The sequence below is a fragment of the Dipteris shenzhenensis genome, chromosome 26, assembly GCF_047967505.1.
Source record: "Dipteris shenzhenensis isolate YYH24624 ecotype China chromosome 26, Dip_SZ_1.0, whole genome shotgun sequence".
Taxonomy (NCBI): Eukaryota; Viridiplantae; Streptophyta; class Polypodiopsida; order Gleicheniales; family Dipteridaceae; genus Dipteris; species Dipteris shenzhenensis.
Genome location: NC_141621.1, coordinates 10,737,668 through 10,760,084, shown reverse-complemented (window position 1 = coordinate 10,760,084; position 22,417 = coordinate 10,737,668). Strand labels below are relative to the sequence as shown.

General features: G+C 43.1%; 1 protein-coding gene across 2 annotated transcripts; it reads right to left on the bottom strand.

Moving 5' to 3' along the window:
* Positions 1-9,687: 9,687 nt before the first annotated feature.
* LOC147884658 (pentatricopeptide repeat-containing protein At5g27110-like) lies at positions 9,688-16,664 on the bottom strand. 2 transcript variants are annotated; one of them, XM_087397112.1, is made up of 3 exons: positions 16,172-16,664; positions 15,929-16,034; positions 9,688-12,974 (listed from the first exon to the last, which is right to left on the bottom strand). In XM_087397112.1, exon 3 carries the CDS (start codon positions 12,957-12,959, stop codon positions 10,725-10,727), a length of 2,235 nt encoding a protein of 744 aa, XP_087253238.1. In that variant the 5' UTR covers positions 12,960-12,974; positions 15,929-16,034; positions 16,172-16,664; the 3' UTR covers positions 9,688-10,724. The 2 variants fall into 2 exon arrangements, with proteins under 2 accessions (XP_087253238.1, XP_087253237.1); XM_087397111.1 differs by having other exon boundaries at positions 15,929-16,664.
* Between the last annotated feature and the right edge of the window lie 5,753 nt (positions 16,665-22,417).

Here is a 22,417-nt window from a genome sequence, read left to right as displayed (position 1 = left end):
TAGCTAACTTATAGGGTTGCATAGCCTCGGCCTACATTGCACGCAGCAAAGATTAAACCAAGATGAAAGAGCCCAGGACTAACTAGTCCTTGGTAACCACTGGATCCTAACTACCCAATAACCAACCAAAGTCCCTAAGTAACACCTTAACGAAGATTAAGATGATAAGTTCCCTAGACTTCCACCCCTCGCTGGCATGAAAGACTAATTTATTGCAAGTTTCCCAAATAGCTAGCTAGCATCATGGATGCACGAATGAAGGGCCAGTAGGGTGCAATTGTGGATGGCACATAGAGAATATCCCCACTGATTACCATTCTCCATTCGAATTTGATACAGAACTTCGTCATAGGTCCCGATTTATGAATTGCCATCTCCACACCCCATAAAACCAATTTGCACATCGGTTGTTCCAAATATGCTCCCACACTTTGATGCCGTTTCTAAATATTCTGTGGGGCCCCCAGGCAATGTCATGTAGGCCAAAGGGCTCCTTCCTAAATGGCATGCTCCACTAGATACTTTTTGCAAGGCTTGAATCACCTCTGAGCCCGTTTACAGCCTCTCCAAGGCAGTAGGCTAACACCAAGCCATGGCGAGCCCAGAGGCAAGACCTGAATTCACAATTCAAATAGGGAAACTAGAGCAAATTCGATCGTACTAAGAGAGATCTGATCCCTTTTCCCTTGCACTCTTCGATGAAGTCCTTACAATCACCATCAATGGGGACAAAGCCACGTACATACTAATGAAAGATTGTGAGCTTTGATATTAGCGAGGCCAAGACCTCCTTGTAATTTTGGTGCTTTAAGTGGGTCCCATAGTATGTGATGCATCCTTATAAGATTTACCTCCTCTACCCATAGGAATGATAGATTTACCTCCTCTACCCATAGGAATGATATGAACAATCTCTCAATTTTTGCAAAATTCTAAATTGCAGAAATCCATTGATGCCATAGGGATATGTTGGATGATTAGGAATCTTGCATTCCATGCAAGCTATGGGCCATCCTGATGGACTATCAATCCTATGCCCAATGGAGTGCCAAGATAGTGAACAATATGCCCTCTTGGAGGTCTTTCAACCAAGACGAGGGTGAGGTCCACAATCTGGTTTGATCACATATGTCTTGGCATGGCTACATTGTGAGCTCGACGTTTTGTAGAATTGGGACAAATCTCAAAGAATTTTTTACCACAATCTGGGTCTTCAGCTAAGAAGGATACCATGTCATCTGCAAATAGCTGCGCACTTAGTTGATGCCCAGTCGGGAGGGAGAGACTCCACGGATGCTCTCCACTTATGCGCCTTTTCATTTTCTACATTTTAGTAAGATGCAAAAATTGTTACTTAGAGCGGCACTTGTTGCTGTAAGTAGTGCCTTCCTTTATGATTAATATATGATGTGAGGTGCTACATTCTAGGCATGATATGCAAGAATTGCTATTTGGAGGTGAATTTGCCATTGTAAGTAGTGCCTTCCTTCATGATTAATATATTTATGTGCAATATTTTGTTGCTTCTTACGAGTTTAATATATTTGTGTGTGGCACTTTGGTTCTCCTTAGAAGTTTAACATGTTACCTATGACCCCCTATTATTTGGTATATAATTTAATATCATAATAGAAATTACTAGTATTGCGAAAAGGGAAAAGTTGCACATTCATATGGTGTTTACAACAATTGGATGCATTCTACTATAGAATAAAGTATTTTTTGAGGTTTGGAAGTAGGAAAAGTTTGTGCAATGTTTTTGTGGCATTGCATTGTTGCACATGTATATGATGTTTACAACAATTGGATCCATTCTACTATAGAATAAAGTGTTTTTTTTGAGGTTTGGAAGTAGGAAAGTTTGTGCAATGTTTTTGTGGCATTGCATTGATTTACAATGCAATGCATGACCTCTGTAACTAAGGAATTGAAAATTGCATTAAGACATTGGCTAAATACTCTCCTCGTGACTAGTATGAGGGAGGGGCCTAATAAATCCACATATAAATTCATACTATTGATGAGTGATCTAGTTTGTTCTTTTCTAGAGGGACTTCTATTGTAATTAGAATTAAAGACTCAAAATTTGTCTCATAGATAAGCAATCACTCTAATACATCACATTTTGTCTTTGAGTAAAAGGTGCACCTCATTTAAGATTATGAAAAATTAGTGATGTAAATTTACGAGATAGCAACCTGAAAGTCTAAATTGTGACCAAGATTATTATTCCCCTAATAATATAATATTATATTTGATGTTGGACACACATTAACATCCTCCCAAAGAATTCTATGAAGCTAGTGTAGTCCTGTGCCTTGTACTTGAGAGAAAAGGAAAGCCTATTATAGTGGAATGGAGTAAATTTCAAGTCTATTATACTTGGGAGAAAAGCCTATGTCGATTTGAATTAAGACCAATAATACTAACTACATCAATAATTAGGCATAAGACCAATAATACTAACTACATCAATGTCGACATGAGATTACTAAAAATACTGGCTATGCAATATGGCAAATCATATCCTATATAGGTCCCTTCAACCAAAACACACAAAGCACTCACTAGCATTGTTGTTGCATTTGATGTGTTCTCATGGTTACACTTGAACAAGCAATGACATTTGCATTTTGCAAGATCTCAATTGGCATCTTTGCAACAATTCCAATCTCTTGCACTAGTTCTATCACTTGTACTTTGGTTGTCAGTTACATTAGTTGTTAATGGTCAATTGGAAATGTGTTGTGATTGTTTTAGGTTTGGGGACTTAAGTATGGAATTGCAAGGTGCTATAAATAATGGAAGGTGCACTCGAGTATACTTGCATTGTCTCAACACAACTATTGGGAATCGATGCATCTGTCTGAGTTTTGTTAGTTGTATTTGCTTTTGGAAACATTTGAGCATGTTGTTGTTGAAATGCCACACTGCAAAAGTTGGGTAGCTAGATGGTCACAAGAACTGATGAGGGCTAGAAATGCTAGGAAAAATTGCTCGCGCATCTATTGTTCCAAAGTAATTGGAGAGTAATTATCGGTAATCGGTGTATTTGTTTAGACATAGTGGATTTTAGGTGTGTATATTGTTCCATAATGGAAGCATGGCATGATCATTTCAAGTTCAGTTACATAAGCATGGAATTTTAAGGTGCCATAAACGATGTCAGGCATGGAGGGAATCGATACGCAATGTAAACAAGACTATGGTCAATATGGTGTGTTTGTCCACATATGGTCAATTTGAGATCCATAGATTGTTGTTGGGTCTTTGTTTACTAAGGGAAAATGATGTTGTTCCATGAGATTTGGTAGTTGCATTTGCTTTTGACAATGTTCAAGCATGTTGATGTTGAAATCTCATGAAGCAAAAGTTAGGTAACTAGATGGTTTTGTAAGCAATACTTGTGCTAGGTGCTTTAAGAAAGTGTGAACGTGGCACGCCTTGGTCCGGTATATTGAAATAATAAACATTGATTGCCTTGGATTTGGTTGGAAATGTGTTGTAATCATTTTGAGGCCAAGGACTTTAAACATTTTATGTTAGGACAAGGAAAGCTTACATTTGTATAGGAGTCACGTACCCATTCCTTAGAATGTCGTGATTGTAGCAAACTTTTGTTTGTTTATATATTCTGTTGGATGTGCACTCTTGGATTTGGTGAGATAGAGAAAGTCAGATGCTTGGATATTATAATTTGCGTTTAAATCAACAGCATGTAATTGTTAATAGGGTTGAGTACTCTGCATTTAGTCCAGATGGAATGGGTTGCAAGGTGAAGGATTAATGTGTCTTCGTTGATCTACCATATTAATTGGAAGCATTATGAATTCAAACATAATAGAAAAAACCTCTCTCTCTCTCATTATAATTTGAAAGTTCAGAAAACAGATAATCGGAGGTAACAAATAGGTAAATACGAGAAGACAGTCATTCTTATTTCATTAACTTTTCTGAACATATTCATTCCAATATACATTTCTTCTCTGGTATTCATGATGTGAAACCATATGTGAGCGTATGGACTGACTCCAAGTAGGTACTAGTCAAGAATTTTGGGCATGGCTTAGATTGGCAACTTGGGGAAATTCAAAGCGTCCCCTCTATGGTGATCTAGTCTACTTTGATCTAGATCTAAACCAACCGTCGATCGATGAAAGAACAGTAAATAATTCCTTTTCTTTTGTTCTTTTTAAGTGCTAGGTTAGATGCATTGATGTAGAGGCAAATGTGCGTGAAGGAAGTGGTTTTGTTGGCGAGGCTCAAATGTGAGTGTAACTTGCGTCGAAATTGCGCATGATGTGACAAGTGCATAGAGCACAAAAAAACGAGCAACTTTTCTTTTTGGAGCACCCTCAAATTCTTCCTGGATCAAGAGATATGACTTGATCTAGGTAGAGGGGCAAAAGGAGTGCAAATGTGCTTAATGATGATGTGTCACTGTGAGTTACATGTAGTGATGATGTGGTACTGTGCCTAGCAAGAGGTGTGCCAATGAAGCCTGTGCTGAGGTGGCAAGACTGGTCACATGAAGTGCCTGTGGAGCATTGTGTGTGCCTGGCAGGGGTCAATGCTAACTGGATAGCTGAGATGGCAATGATGACATGGCTTAATGATGGGCTTGCTTATGTGGTAGTCGGTGATGATGTGTCAGTCGATGATGATGTGTCTGTGCTGACGTGGCTGATGATGTGGTAAAATGATGTGTTTGCTGACATGGCACAAGTGACGTGGTAGCTGAGCTGGCAGGGTGACATGGTAGATCAGATGAGTTGATGACGTGGTAGCCTCATTGGGCTACTGACGTGGCAGTGGGAGACAAGGTGATGATGTGGCACATAGGCCACGTGTCACTTGGCTGACCACACCTCAATGTGTGGTGAGGTTGAGGATAAGGGATATCCTCCCTCTCTACCACGTGGTGCTAAGAGAGCAACCATAATCTTTGGAGATTCTGATAGAATCTAAAAAGATTTCGTCCACGTGCGGATTTCCATCAATGCTCACTGTGTGGTGTCGAAGCTTGTTTTTCTGATCGCCTTGAGCATGGAGGCTATCATGTGCAGTGTTGTGTGACTTGGAGAGGCCCGTGAGGCTTGGAGATGCATTAATGGCTAGACGTAGCTACTAGAGCTTGATGATGTAGCCGGGGCTTGGCTACTCATCCGTGGCACTGTCAGAGAGCCTCCCGTGAGGCTGAATAGTTAGGTATGTTATGGGTGCAGCACTGGAGAGGCAGTCATCGAAGTATGCTAGAGGTTGAAGGCATAGCTGGCTGGCCGTAGGAGTCGCCTTGCTAGAGCACTGTTGTAGAGGTCGTCGAGGATGCGTGCAATGTTAGAGTAGCCGATCGTTTGAGTCACGGGCGTTGGAGAGCCGATCATGAGCTTTGAGCTCGTTGGAGGCTGCTTGCAGAGCTCATTGTTGACCGTCTTGAGAAGGAGGCTAGAGCTTGCTCGTTGGTGCTATTGATTAGGAGGTTATGGTCGCCCGTCTCAAGGCCTGGAGATTGTTGCTATGGGAGTGCTGATGGAGCCATGTCAGGAGACACGCTTGGAGTCATTGGCCTTAGAGAGGCATTGGCCTTAGAGCTGCTGCTGCTGCTACTGGCCTTTATGAGCTGCTTGAACTTGGGAGCTGGTAGGAGATTTCAGAGGAGTCGCTCGCATTGCAGCTGTGGTGCTGTTGACGATGCTACAACTTGCAAGTGCTGTAGTTGGTGACCCGTCCCCGTCTGAGGAGGTGCTTGGGCACTGTTAGAGTGTAGATTTGCTTGTAGGAGACCTATAGGAGTCATAGATAGAGTAGTCTTTGATTAAGAGTTTGATTAAGAGCTGGCCATAGATGCTCGACTACCTTCGAAGCTGTAGAAGGTCAAAGTAGGTAGGCTATGGCAACTGAGAAGTCAATTTGCCTCAATCGAAGGCTTGGACCACTATCTTGAAGTTCATGTTGTCACGGTTGTAGGAAGCTTTCAGGAGCTTTAGTCAAGGAGTTTCAAAAGATCTCTTTCTCCCTCATAACCTCACAAGTACCTCTGTTTCTCTCTCACACAAGCTCTTGTAAGAGCTGAGATCTTTTCTCTCACAAGAAGCAATGAACCAAATGAGTAAAGGGAGCTCTCTTCAAGAAACTCTCACAAATCTCTCGAAGGAGAACGGAAATCTCTCTCGAAATGGATGAAAATTTCTCTCAATGGACGGAAATTTCTCTCAACGGAAGTGAAGGGAAGGATCTCACAATCACTCAAGAGAACTCTCAATCTCACAATCTCTCTTGCACTCTTAGGAATCACAATGCCTCAGCAGAAGGCAAGGGAGCTCTGATACCATGACAAAATATGAAGAGGGGAGAGGAGAAGAGTGGAGATGAGGAGAGAGGGCACACCTAGAGAGCACACCACAAATGACTAACTGTACACTAGATTTAGTTGAAAAAATAGAATATATACAAACCCATTTAGGGTTAGGGTTAGGGGATCTAACCCTTTCCTTTATAGTACTCTATAAGGTTAGTGCTGTGCACATATGATCACGTGATGGTGCTATGCACACATGATCACATGACGTTGAGCATGAACTCTCAACAGTATCATCATGGTTAAGGTAATGAAGGCTTTCGTCTTCATTGGGGGTTGCAGGGTTTAGGAGGAGTTTAAGGGTTAGAAGGAGGTTCCAGAGTTTAGAAGGAGGCTCCAGGGTTTAGAAGAGGTTCCAGGGTTAGAAGGAGGTTCCAAGGTTTAGAAGAAGTTCCAAGGTTCAGGGTAGAGTACATGGTGGAGAACTCATCTCCCTTGTAGATCATGGAGATTAAGGGTTGAGGAACTAAGGGTTTAGGGGGAGCATAGGAGTGGGAGAGGAAGAAGGTGTAAGAGCATGGGGGAAAGAAGAGAGAGGAGGGAGGAGGAGGAGAGGGAGGAGGGAGGAGGAGAAGGGAGGAGGAGGGAGGAGGAGGAGGAGGGAGAGGGAGGAGAGAGAGAGAATGGGTTGCAAGGTTGGAGGAGAGGAGAGGAGGAGTTGCAAGGTTAGAACATGCTTTTGGACGTGGAGTGCAAGGAAGCATGGACACTTGAGACAATTGCTTGGAATACCAAAGTAGAACTCAACACAAAGAGACTTTTATGGATATTTTCACAAAGAGTTCAGATCCTGAAATTAGCAGTCTTCATTTTGTTGTGTCAAGGAGAGACAAAGAGTGTGGGCTTCATTCCATTATAGGGTATTTATACAAGTTGGAGAGCTCTCTCTCTGCATGTAGGAATTGTAAGACATTCTCTCTCTACATGTAGAACTCGCATGTAGGAGTTGCATGTAGAACTCGCATGTAGGAGTTGCATGTAGAACTCGCATATAGGAGTTGCATGTAGGAGTTGCATGTAGAACTCGCATGTAAAACTCGCATGTAGGAGTTGCATGTAGGAGTCGCATGTAGAACTTGCATGTAGAACTCGCATGTAGGAGTTGCATGTAGGAGTTGCATCTAGAACTCACATGTAGGAGTTGCATGTAGGAGTTGCATGTAGAACTTGCATGTAGGAGTTGCATGTAGAAGTTGCATGTAGGAATCGTATGTAGAATTTGCATGTAGAACTGCGTTTTGTCTTTTGTAAATCACATCTGGTCACCATATGATGTAGGCCATGTGATATGTGATTAACCCCATGGTACCTCTTGCAAACATGAGAAATTAGGTCTACACAAAGGCCTAAGATTCATCCTTATACATGCAAGGGAGATAACCATTTGGGGGGGTCTATCCCATTTTTGTAAACCTTGACCCTTGGGCACCTTTGTTAGCATGAGATCCTAGCCATAGATTTATCCTTGACCACCATGAGATGGCATGTGAAACTATGAGACTAGATATATCCTTGACATAGCATAAGGCAAACCCTTGAGGGGAGGTATGTTGGAATATGTGTGATCAAGGGCTTGCTAGGTGCATGCGTGCATCCACTAGCAATCATACGGTTGTGTGTGTGTGTGTGTGTGTGTGTGTGTGTGTAGAAGAGGCACACTTAGTGCCATAGGCCATGACACAGGTGATGATGTAATGCAAAGGTCCCCACATGGGGTGCTGCCTATGATTGTGGGGTTCCTATGATTTAGGAGTTACCTCCTTTGATGTAAGAGAGGTGCCATTGATTTAGGCCACCCTCTCTAACATTCTATAAAAGAGAGGACTTCTCTCAACTCAATGGAACATTTTTGCCATTTGATTCCCACACACTCTTCCATGGTGTCCTCCTCCTCTCCCACTCCCCAACATTTTCTACTTCCATAGTTTCTACCCTTGTACCATATGATTAAAATTAGCTCTTTCAACCTCTTTCTACTTCCATAGACCCTCAAAATTTATGTCTTCTCTACTCTCTTTATCCCTCTCTTTCTCTTTCTCTTTCTCTGCAACTCTCTCTCTCTCTCTCTCTCTCTCCTCCCCCCCCCCTCGTTCCCTCTCTCCTTTAACTAAACCTCTCACACAAACAAGCAAAAAATTATTTCAAAATATATATAATACTTCTCTCTCTCTGTCTCTCTTTCAAGATACCCCTCACACAAGCAAACAGCAAATTATTTTGAAATATTTAGTTTAAGATTTGCTCTAAAATAACCTAAGGTCTGGAATGGGTCTAGGGTTAAAAGTATGTCTAGCCCACAATTGGTCATAGCCAAGATTACGATTAAAATGACCTACTATTGATGATGGCTGGTGCTTAGGGCATAGTCTAACTAGGAGTTTCAAATAATCTAAGGTTGAAACTAGTGCTAGCATGGATGAGGTTTTGATCTTATGGATAGAACTGATCCAAGAAAGACAAAGCTAATCCCAAAAAAACAAGCTCTTCGGGCAAAAGCTTGGCTTTAAGACATATGGAAAGTGAAGCTACTTTAAGCATGACGTCTGAAAGTTCTTCTCGATATTTTGGATAATGAGCCCTTGGCTTCTATTTATAAAGCATGTGGACTGTGTTTCCTAGAGATGTGGACCTAGTGACCTAGGAGTAGAAGCCTGGCAAAAGGGGCATGTGGTATGGGATGTATAAGCTAACCTCCAAGTGGACTAGCTTTCCATAAGCCTCCTACCACCAGGGCCCTCTCCCAAATGTTGCTGGATAAAACAGGTGGTGTAGACTTCGACATTGCACCTCAAATGATTCAAGGCACCAAACCTGCCATGTAATGTACCACCCATGTAGTGTGGCTTACCTCACTCTCAGGGGGGTTCTGAAACAGCAAACCTATGGCTGGGAGTTCAGCTCACTAGCTCAATCCTTACAGGTTAGTTATTTTTGTGTTCCTTGCAGCTAGATGAGTCAAAATATTCTACCGAGGTTAGGGTCATATAAAATGAGTCCTATCCATAACTGCTCATATAAAATGAGGATTAGCTCAATAGCTTGATCCCAATGACTGTTAACTACAATTTGCATGTCTAGCACCATACATAAAAACAAATAAAATGCAGGAATGAATTCTCTCTTTAGAAATTGAGCCAGAGCAGCATCTATACATCTCCCTACCTTCAAGTGCTCACTACAAGAGAGAGAGAGAGAGAGAGAGAGAGAGTATCTTATAGTCTATGGGAGACCAAAAGGTCTATGAGACTGAAAAACCGAAACAATAGAAAGATTGAAGAGCAGAGCCACTAACGCGGTCACCACTCCCAAACCTACTTACTAACATCATTTATAGACTAAGAATCTTTAGCTTTCAATTTTACCACCCTGGTGAGAGCCTTGCCTTCATGATCGACAGCCCACTTACCCTCCTTTTCAGCTGACCTCACCTTTGCTAACTCAGTGGCCTTTTGCCAAACTTGGGATCCTCTGCTATCCATACTTTCGTACCCTTCCACTTGTTGGATTGTCTGAGAATATGAACTCTACTAGCTCTTGTTGGAGTGAATACTGCATGTGTACCATCTAACTGGATTTTAATCAAGTCATCCTCTGGCCACTCGATGGTTGGTGTCATTGCCTTCATCTGTTCAGTGAATACTGCAAGTGTACCATCTAACTGGATTTTAATCAAGTCATCCTCTGGCCACTCGATGGTTGGTGTCATTGCCTTCATCTGTTCAAAGCTTTAAGTAAAGGTCAGGAGTCCACCTACCCTGATTTTCAATGTGTTAGCTTCTCTTTCCACTTTGATAGTTGAATTGACCTGGTTTCAATCTTATGGGAGATCAGAGAATCAAGCTTAGCCATAAAAGTCGGGCGGGGTGTGGGGGGGTTGTTGTTACTCATGCATTGATGTACCACTTCGTTGATTGAATTGAAGCAGAGCTGCTTGTTGACTTGATTCTCTAGAGTAGATAAATGCATAAATGCATTTGTCGCTATCCCATGGAGTTTTTTGAGCTGCTGGTCTTCCACTTCAACTCCCCCAATCTGCTGTGCGGACTTGGAACCTGGGTGCTCATTCTAATACCAGGGCAGGGGGAAGCCACCACCTAAGCAAATGACTTCAATTTCGTGCCCCACATGGTGAGTTGTAATGGAGGCTAGAACGAGCTGCTGCGCTTTCGGCACTGTGCTATGGAACAACTAGGTTCAAGCTGGGCAAGTTCTGCTGAGAGGCGAGCTGGAAAAAAGCAGGTCGAACTGAGAAGACGACTGTGAGCTGAGCCAGTCAGGCGTCGCAGGTCAAACAGAGCTGGAACTGAGCAGGCAAAGTTGAGCTGGGTCGGCATGGCATTTGTAGACACACTGATAAGCCCAAGTTCTAGAGCCAATTTCTCAAACTGCACAATGTATCTTCTTTTTCCTTTGACAGTGATGGCACTACAAAGTCCAAGAAAGGCATATACCCTTTCTCTTTGATTTCAAAATTAACCCTTTTCAGCTTTGCAAAGACATCACAGCTGTCTGGAAGGCTTTTGCCTCCCACAGTGAAATCACACATGTTCTTGTCAATCTCAAGAAAGGCTTGGGCGGGTGCCTTCCATGCATTTGCACATTTTCTCCGCTCTTCTACTTTGTCTGCATACTCTTGCATGTCTGCATGGGCATAAATATATGCCATAATAATGTACCCAGTTGCTTCTCTGTAATCCATTGCAGCAATATGATCAAAGCATCGATGTCCTACGTCTACATTGCCATATACTTTACAGTGATTCAGCAAAGACCTCCACCCAATGATATTCAGTCCAAACGGCATGCTTTTGAGCAAGTCTTCTGCATCATTCAAACTGCCTGCACGACCAAGAAGATCAATCAGACAATTATAATGGTCCAGGGTTGGTACAACATTATGGCCTTTTATCATTAACTTGAACCAGCAAAAGCCTTCATTGACTAGGCCCATACGACTTAATGCCGAGAGAAGACAAACAAATGTTACTTTGTTAGGCTTCAGGCCAATATGTTGCATATCCTCAAAATACCGCAATGCAGTGATATAGTCATTCTGCTGAGCACATCCTGAAATCATTGCACTCCATACAACCACACTTTCCTTCGGCAATCTGTCAAAAACCATGCGAGCATCGTCAAGGGACCCACATTGTGCATAAAGGTCAATCAGGGTGCTCCCAACAAATACATCCTCCTCAAAACCACCTTCACAAATGCGCACATGAACCAGCTTGCCCCGACCCAGGGCACCTATGCTAGAACATGCTCTAAGAATGCTTGCAAAAGTAACTCCATCTGGCTGAACACCCAGCTGTTGCATTTGGTTGTAAAGCTGAAGAGCTTCATGGCCATGCCTACGCTCAGCATATCCTGCCATCATAGCACACCATGTCATGGCATCATGTTGGGGCAATCGTTCAAATACTGCTTGTGCATCCTCAAGGCTGCCACATTTGGCATACGTATCAACAAGGGAGTTTCCAAGAATCATATCAGACTCGAAATCACTTTCAATTATGTGGGCATGAATCAACTTGCCTTGATTTAGGTCTTCCATGCCCGAACATGCTTTCAAGATGCCAACAAACGTGACCTGGTTTGGTACCACACCATCCTTCTCCATTTGACCAAATAGTTCAAAAGCCTCTGTACAAAATCCATGCTGGGCATAGCCAGCTATCAATGCACTCCATGTAACAACATCTCGATTTAGCAAGCCATCAAATGTCATGCGAGCATCCTCCAGTGCCCCACATTTTGCATACATGTCAATAAGGGCGTTATTGACATACAGATCTGACCCAAACCCCTTCTCATTAACACGGACATGAATAGCTTTCCCTTGATCTAGAGCTTCTACACTTGAACACACTTTCAGGCTAATAACAAAAGTGGCCTGATTTGGCTCTATGCCTGCACTCTGCATTATCTGGAAATATCTTAGAGCCTTTTGGCCTTCCCCGTGCTGGGCATATCCAGCAATCATTGAATTCCATGTCACCACATCTCGCTTTTGCAGTCTACCAAACACACTGCATGCATCTTTCAAGCAACCACATTTTGAGTACATATCAACAAGGGCATTTCCAATAAACAAGTCTGACTCTAAACCATTTTCAATAACATGACCATGAATCTCCCTTAGTGTCGTTGTACTCACACATGCTTTAATAACTGCTACAAATGAATGTCCATTTTGTTTCACATTCAACTGTTGCATCTGATGATATAAATGGAGAGCCTCCTCACCTTGCCCAAGCTTTGTATGTGCCGAAATAATTGCACTCCATGTATATATATTTGGTCTATGCAATTTGCAAAATACTTGGTTTGCTTCTGACAAACTCCCGCATGATGCAAACATGCGAATAAGGTGGCTCCCCAAAAACGTGTTTGACTCAAGCCCCACTCTCACAACCAGCCTATGCACATATCTGCCTGATGCCAGGTCTTCCTTTCTTATGCACGCATGCAGAAGGTCATAAAGAATATTCACAGGGATGCTAAATCCTTGCTGATGCATAAGGTCCATATTGCACACTGCCTCTTTAAGCCGTCCCAGTTTACATAGCCTTTTCAGACTTCCAAAAGAGCATACCATAATCAACTACCCAACCTACAGGAATCACAAACGATATGAGTTCCACACAAAAACGATAAAAAAGAATTAATAGCATTCAAGGCTGGCCCTTGGTGATTACAGACATTAGCTGCAACTCTTCCATTATAGGACTAAGAACTGTCCCTCCTCAGATTTAAAAATATTATAGCAATACTAATCATTGTTCTAGCTTGGAAACTGCCTGGAAACCTCACGCTGGACCTTCTAGTATTCTTGAGAGAAGCACTAGGCTTACCCAGTTGTACCAGGCACTTTATTTCGTGCTCTGTCTGTCTCGCTCTCTCTCCCCCCCCTCCCCCACCCGCTCACCCCCTCATGCTTCGCCACTCACCTCCTGCTGCTCCTCCACTCACCCCCTCACCGCTTCCCCTGCTCAACCCCTAGCTGCTCATCTGTTCTCCCCTCACTCTCTCCACCCACTGCCCACCCACTAACCCCCTAGCTGCTCCCCCAGCCCACGCTTAACCCTCCAACCCACCCCCCCCACCCCCAAGCCACCAGCCCCAACATTCCGCCCGCCCAGTCCCCCCCCTCTCCTGCCTCTGCATTCTGCAGGATTCAAGCCTTGACCATTTCCAGCCCTTTTCTTGCCAAGAAAAGCCCCTTCAAGAAGTCCACCATTGTGCTCCTGCAGAAATGAGGGGAAGAAGGGCACTAAGCCCCTGTTCCCCTTGCAACTCAGGTTTAAATTGCAAAAAAAACAGCACAACGATATGGCAAAAGTAGAGAAGAAAGAATACAAGCCAAACAACAGCCTAAAGGACAGGTGACATCAACAAGCCAAACAACAGCCCAGAGGACAGGTGACATCAACAAGCCCCGCAATCGAAGCAGTTTGCAGATGGATAGTACGGCAGTGCAGAAGCCCACAGCTATGGCAGCATCAGCATCATCATCCATGGCAGCATCAGCAACAGCATTATCATCAACACCAGCTTCAGCATCGGCATCGGCATCAATACCGAGCCCAACATGCCCTGCTAGTCTGACCCCGACATGCCATACAGTAAACCCTCTATGAGTCCTTACAGTACTCCTCCTTATCACCCCTACCCCTCAGCCAGCCACCCGTCCCCTCTACATCCGGGCTCACCTCAGCCATATCCCAGATGTCCCCACCACTTTCAATCTTCAGCCATCCTCACCCCTATGATCCTATCCCCAATCACTCAGCCTCCTTCATGCCTTACCCATATTAGTCACTTCGGGCACACCCAATTCCACTCGAGGCTTGGAAGCAGCTTGAAGGTTCATCACCTACGTAAACAAGAGACACAGAGCAGGAGAAAATAGAGCAAGATCACTTTATATATAGCCTCAGTTAGGAGGTACTACAGCTATGTAAGGAAATTGTGTCCATAGCAACAGCCCCAAGCAGTGGGCCAGCAATGGAGGCACAGATAGCCACCATGTAGCTGACGTCTCTCCAAATGGGTGGACATCACAAAACGGGAGCCTGCGGAGGCCACCGTGTTGGCCACCATTCTAGAACAGTAGTAGAAAGCCAGTAAGGCTCTCAACGTGAGAGTCCCGAGGATCCCTCACACATCCACCACTCCCATCGGCGATGATACCAGCTTTGTGGCTTCCACCCTAGGAGTCCGGGGCATGGGATTGAGGGCACCTAGCACATAGCATGGGACCCCACTCAAGAGCAGACTTTTTCATCAAATTTAGAAACTCTCGGGCTCACTTAGGTGTACAATTCTATGGGATCACCCGTAGATCCATTTGGATAAGGACCTCACCCCTCTATGCAGCGCACCCTTCTACAGCAATAGGACATAGTCCGCAAGGAGGGGAGGTGGGTAGTGGTCCCAGATGGGCGGCTTTTGATAGGCCCCTGACAAGCCGCTAGTGGTCCCCCTACATAGGGGGATGGGGTCTATGAGATCCAAAGCACCGAGACCCTGACTTGCACTGTTTGGGTTCGAGATGAGCAGCTTTTGATATGCCCCCGACGGGCATCTGGTGGCCCCCCTACATAGGGGATGGGGTCTACGAGATTCAGAGCATCGATCTGCATTTGTTTGGAGCTGTAATAGTACCTTATGGTCAGATCCAAGGAATTTCTCTCTCCCCCTTTCCCAAAAAAGCAATTAAACTCCTCATTGTGCCAATAGTGCACCAAAACAAGTGGATATCAAATCTATGATGACCATTTAGTATTCACACATCTGTAGTTGATGAACAAGCCGTGCACATCCTCATATGCAGATGTGCTCATGCTTGCCCGCAAAGAGGTATGTACATATATATATAAACACATATATGAACATGCCCAAACTTATCATGTAGATGCAAAGACAAAGTGCAATTTTAAACCTTTGATAATCAATCACAAAATGAAAAACAATCGTGTATGACACCTTCATTCAGCCATCCACATGGAGGTCACTATAAAGATGGACACTCTAATATATAGTCAGTTAAACGTAGGCCAATATAGTGAGTTTCCATCACTTTACAGAACAGGAAGAGGTGGACTCTGGCTTAGTTGCCGGTACGGAGAAAAGCCAATCAAAAGAAAATAATGATGGACCCATGTCCTCTTAAAGAGAGATCCATCATGCAAGTAATGCGATACAAGCAAGTCATTATATTGCCAGCTGATTGGAGCCCTTTTTATGTAGCACCCAGTTCCTTGAAAGTCATGAACTTCATCATCGATCTTGTAGGCCTTATTGTTTGGGAGTGGCAACAAAGAGTTCCTCTCTACGGGTCTTCAATCCTTGCTCTTACAACAAAGTAAGAAGAGGATTTGGAAGGATTTGGAAGTACATCACATCACAAAGATGTCTAAATGGGTGCGAACGGCTTGACTGATTAATATTAATTCATAAAGGCATCACATTTTTTATGGAATGGTGCTTCGATTCCCGGTTTTTGTTCTTGTAAGCTGTAACAGAACGCGCCAGGATTGGAACTGCATGGAATCAAAAGCAAACCTTTTGTATTGCATTGTCTTGATATTGAACCCGAGAGTAGGGCTGATGCCACTTGTATCCTCCCCATTTATTCGCAATAGTAGTCTTCCCCGCATTGTCAAGCCCCCTGAAATGGTGGAGTGTCAAATTCATCCTAGACTCCGAGAGGGATGGCGTGAAGAAACAAAAGCGAAAGAGCTGCGATTAAGCCACAAAGACATGTGTGATGGATTAGATGTGTGACAAGAGGCAACAAGCTTACACCATTAAGATTCGCAACTCCTTTTTCTTCACCTTGCGGATAATACCAAATACGATGGGATTTTATCCTGACGGTCTTGCTTCAGTTGGGCTTTGGGGCCGATTTTGTTCGTAAGATGTTAATACTTATGGGAAATGCATCTGCCATTCTCTGCTTGAATGGAGAGGTTGTGGGTCGCTTTTCAGTGCGCCTTTGGCTCCGTTGTTGTTTGCCTTGTGTACAATTCCTTTGATTGGCTTCATTAAAGCTGGGATGAAGGATGGGTACATTCATAGGGGTGATGCTTCAGTCAGGTAAGTAGGATTGGATGCTTGAGCCTTGAGGCACTCCGAGTTTTTTGTGAGGCATCCCGGTGAGAGTGTAGCGGGAACAAGAATTTTGCTCTCAAGGGTGGCTTTGGAGAAACTCCCTAAAAGCTTCTGCTCTTCCTATCAGGTGGATCCATAGGGGAGAAATTGTTCATTATTGAGGTTCTCTCAGGTAAAGCTTGATTGGTTCAAGAATAAAATCAGCAGAAATTTCAGCTTTGGCATCGGATGAGTCTTGGTGGTTTGCACATCTTACCATTTCTGTCTAGAACTTTAGAGCTTATGAGATGAGATGCTCTTCCGAGTGTCTCTCTCGGCTTAAGAAGGTGGGGTCCTTGGATCTTCCAAGTTGCATGGAGGCCTAGGCCTTTCCGGCATTGCTCTTTGGAATACAATAGTCCCTTTGTCAAAAGATATGTTGAGCTCCGGGCGAGCAGGGGTGTCGGCCAAGTGGAAGGATCTCTCTTAATAAAGATCAACGGATCTGACTTGGTGGTGGCAGGCCTAGTATCTGCTGTTAACCACACGTCCAACTCATCCAACTGGAGATCCTATAACTTGATCGGAAGGTGTTCAAGTAACACGGCACGTCCGACCGTCGGAGTCACCCGACCCGCCTCTGACAGGCCCTTTAAAGGTGCAATCAATTGGGCGATCGCTCCGAGATAGTGCCACGCTGCTTCGTGTTCAATGCAGCATCGCCCCTGGTTAATGCAGCGCTGCCTGCGCAGCCATAGTCATTCATTCAAACGGTTGTTAGTTCAAACCCCACGGCATCTTGGCAGGAAGTAGGGGGCACCTTGCCCCTCTTTGTATGTTGTTCTTTGAAATACAAATGACTTTGCTAAGTTAGATCCGTTCGTTGAGTCATAGTACTCTGTAGGGAACTGTGAGCTCTGTATTTCTCATTTTTGTTTCCGGCTTCCAACCTTGTCTCCGTGTTTAACAGTGTTTCTTTTCAATATTTCGTCATTGTGTGATTAAGCAACTCAACTTGAATGTGTACTCTTAAACTGCCCAACCCATTTGCTTCATTTTCGGCTCGCGGCTGTGTATGTGAAACGTTGTATCGATAAGACCGCTTAACATAGCAAAACTCTCGTTAACACTTTGACAACCACATTGTTTTCATTCCCTTTTGGTACATGTCTGTGATGTGAAGCTCATTATAAAAACCATGAACTACATTGCTCTCAGGAATCCGCTGAGTCCTTGGACTACAAGGAAGCCAGTAATAGTGCTCTCACAACTCATGAGCATTCTGAAGATTCTATCTCTCTTCTCCCATGCTTTGCTGTAGCCACATCAGGTGGTATCCCTGTTGCGCCTCTGTATCCTTCGTCGATCCCCTTTCACCAGTCACCAATTCATAATGGAGGCCTATTATTGTGTTGGGCACTTTATAAGATCTTGGCAAATGGTAATTAGCTTGTGACTATAACCCTTCCTTAGATTTTATCCACAATACACAAACTAACTTTGTGCATGGCCAAAGGATTTTCAATAATATATTTTCTTTTGTGAGGCTTTGGAGTGGGATATGCATAGTAGCTAGGGTTAGCCATTCTTCTCTTACATTTCAAGAAAGCTTATAATAAAGTAGAGTATGATTTCTCAAAGGATACCCTACTATGGTTTGGTCTTTCAAATGCTTAAATCAGAGGGGTTTCTTTCTTCTACAGATCAACCCATAGCCAAGTGCTTATCACATGGGTTAGAGGAGTGAAGTTTCACAATTCTAGATCAAGCCATCATGGATTCCCTCTATTTTCTTCTTGTACTTACTAGATGCCCTATATTTCCTTTCTGGTACTTACTCAATGCCCTCTATTTCTTTCCTATACATACTCGTGGTTGAAGTAATGAGCACTCCTGAGATCTTAGGCATATACTTTTGGGCTAAGAATTTCCCTTAAGTAGGATGAGAACATTCTGGATGCCACTCCCAAACTCTTACGTCCTTCAAGAAAACCTTGAATTTATTTTGCATTTGAATAGTTGCACAAATTCATTGGAGTAAATCTAGTGGATTTTGTACTGGACACACTAGGTTGGAGAGCTGACTTTGGTTTCATTTGGATCCAAAGGGGTTGTCTTTGTCAAATATTTGGGTTGTCAAGTCGGTGGGGCATCCCTCCCTCACAGTACTTAGCTCTTGTGTTAGAGAGTATAAAACTCCTCTTTTGGAGTCCAACTAAACTTAACCTTACTTCTAGAATGGTAGTTGTTAAGCAAGTAATTGTGGGGATTAAAGGTCACTGTGCCTTTACCTCGGTTATGTACAATACTCAAACACATATATAAATGAATGAAAAAGAAGATTAGGGTGTTCTACACCCACCAAAACTTGTGTGGCTCTCTGTTTCTCTTTCTCCCTCTTCCGTTCTTGCTTCCGTTGAGAGCACTCTCAACTGGTATCAGAGCCCGGGTGATCTAGCTGAGCGTGCGTGAATGCCTAGAAGCTTAGCAACTCTGTGGGAGGAAGGAGAAGCTTTGCGGGAAGCTTTGTGGGTGACTTTACTTGCATCCGAGTGTGCAGAGACCTTGGAGGAACCTTTGGAAAAGTCATTTTGGTTTTGCGAAGTGGTTTTGAGAGCTTGTTAAGTGTTTTCAAAGAAAAAGTCATTTTTTGAGCAGTTGGGAGTCTTATGTATGCTATGATAGCTACTAGACCAGACATTGCATTTGCAATGGGAGTTGTAAGCCGGTATATGGCTAATCCAGGAAAGAGGCATTGGGAGGCAGTTAAGTGCATCATGAGGTACATGAAGGGTACCAAGGAGATGTGCATCTGCTTTGGTAGAGGAGACATGCGTGTACTTGGGTACACAGATTCAGACTATGCAGGGCATGTGGATAGTAGGAGATCCACTTCTGGTTATGTGCTCACCTTTGCAGGTGGTGCAGTGTCGTGGATGTCTCGCGTACAGAAGTGCATTGCTTTGTCTACCACAGAGGCTGAGTATGTTGCAGCCACAAAGGGTTGCAAGGAGGCTATATGGCTTGATCGGCTAGTGGGAGATTTGGGGATTCATACAGGTGTACCAACATTGCATAGTGATTCCATGAGTGCTATTCAGCTAGCACGGAATCCGGTCTTTCATGCAAAGACCAAACACATTGAGGTCAGGTACCATTTCATTAGGGAGGTAATTGAGGACAAGCGCATAGAGCTTGTCAAGGTTCATACAGATGATAACCCTGCAGATATGCTGACGAAGAGTCTACCTAGTCAGCGGTTTGAGTATTGTCGTGTATTGATGGGCATTGGATAGTATGCTCACTGGTTGTTCTCCCTTAAAGGCACATCGTCCTTTAAGTGGGAGGTTGTGGGGGTTAAAGGTCACTGTGCCTTTACCCCGGTTATGTACAATACTCAAACACATATATAAATGAATGAAAAAGAAGATTAGGGTGTTCTGTACCCACCAAAACTTGTGTGGCTCTCTGTTTCTCTCTCTCCCTCTTCTGTTCTTGCTTCCGTTGAGAGCACTCTCAGTAATGTTGACCATAATCTTGTTTGTTTGTTTTTGTTGGTGCCACTCTAGGGAATGCATCAGTCAGCTTAAAAGGCCAATCAAAGCTTTTAAATGGAGTAGGCTTGATGGTTCAATAGATGCCAGTTTAGGAGACCTTGATTCCTTAATGCAATTAGGGGATCTAAATCTTCAATGTAAGGCTTTTTTTAGGCCAAGGTCTTTTTTGATACAGAGGGTCTTGAAAACAATTCCTTTTGTGCTTTTGCATCTATGCTTTCCAAAGGAGAAGAAATGCCACCTAAAGGGATGGTGTATAGACAACCTTACCCATGTGTGGTACCGATGAGCTATATGACTTGCCTCAATTTAAAGATACATTGGGTTTCACAATGGGAGGAGAGGCATACCTCTTGACCTTTCTCATTCTAGTGTGATTCTCAATTGGAGAGTCTTTGAAAGCACCTCAACATTTGACTCCTTTTTCTCATGTCCAATATCTCCAAGAGTTGCACATATGGGAAATTGAGAAGCCCTTTCTAATTGCAACCATGATAGGTTATGTACCCATGTAACATATTTATCACACATGTACCCATGTATACACATATGTACACCCACATATACATGCATGTACATACACACATATGTACCTACATACATATGTACACATGTATGCACATGTACCTTGGTATACACTATATGTATTTGTGTGTGTGCTTGCATGTGTGTACACACATATGTATATGTGGGTATGTATGTACATGTATGTGTACATGTTTAAGGTGTGTGCACACACACACATACACATATGCATGCATGCATGCAAACACACACACAAATGTACGTGTGGGTATGTATGTACGTGTATGTGTACATGTTTACCACATGTGCACGCGTGCACACACACATGCATGTGTGCACGCATACACACACATGTATGTACATATGTGCATGCACGTACATATGTACACGTACACATGCATACATACCCACATGTACATGTACTTGTACACAGATGTACCCATGTACATATGCATGTACACATCAACACACCTACCCATGTATACATGAATGTACACACACATTTACATATACAATACACACATACACACATGTCCACGCATGTGCACATGTGTATATGTGTACACATATAGATACACATGTATGCACACATAAACATACAATACACATACACATACATTGTTGTCATTAATTTTTAACTACTCTCCCACCTTGGACTCTCATGCACATGCAACCTCACACTCTTGGCCACTTATTCATAGCATAATGCATATCTATGTACATGGGGCAGGGAAGGATGATCAAACCCACTCTTTTGTTTATGTTATTTAGGGAATGAGAAAGCATGCATAATGACCATCATTACTTGTAGTGCCAATTAGAAACTATTGATAGACATTTGATATAATTACTAAAGAAATGACATGAAAACATGCCATGAGATTTTCAATTGTCATCCAGTTACGTGGGTGATCAACCACCTTATGGAGAATTACACAAAAGGCTTCTTGTCCACATGATATCTTGATATGTGATAACATTTAGTGCACGTGTGATACAAAGAGTGTCCAAGAATATCCCATAGCTTGCAATCCAATGTGTCTTTGTTTTTGTTGCCCATGCAGCACCAAATTTCAAAATCCATCATGAAATCCAAGAAAATTTACATGCTTGATTCTTCCCATGAGGCTTGAAATTAAAAGAATTGAGGTTTGATTTAGCCAAATGCACATGTCCATCATTGCATCGACATGCAAGTTCTAGTGGCTTAACATTTTGCCTAAACCTAGCTTGGACCATTGTGGAAGGATGGGTCACTATCAAAGTGACTACAGACTGAAGAACAAACCAAAGTGTCAGCATTGCAAGAAGTTGGGACACAAGGAAAAAGATTGCAGATTGAAGAACCAGCAGGTCCACTACATGGATTCATCATCAAGCCATGAGCAGAATGACAAGAACAACATGTATTGAGAAACAAAAGCCTTTCCATCTTTAGCCCATATTCTTGTAATCAAACTTGACCACTTGAGAGTAGCCATGTAAGCACCCAAAAGAGGATTTGAACTTGTAACTCACATTTGACCACCTTGCAGTAGCCAAAGGATCATGGCATTAAGGGGAGGTGTTGAGGGTTGTGGTGCCATGAGCACATGTAGAGCAAAGTTATGAGTAAAGGGCAAGCTGCCACATGGCATGGAGGAAATATCCCATATGTGAGCATGCATATGGATGTAAGTACCCACTCCTATAAAAGGGAGGTTCATTTGAAGCAATATCAATCAAGCACTTTGCACTATCTCAAGATTCTCTTTATGAGTCCAAGCTAATCTATCTTAGAACCTAATTGACTTGAGTTATAGATCATGATCACTCTTAGGATTCATCCACCTTAGATTAGTGTTGTCATTATAGTAGATTAGGGTCCATAGGAGAGCTC

What these genes read in the sequence shown, in the direction of transcription:
- LOC147884658 (XM_087397111.1), bottom strand. Translation starts at nt 12,959, where the DNA reads ATGGTATGCTCTTTTGGAAGTCTGAAAAGGCTATGTAAACTGGGACGG.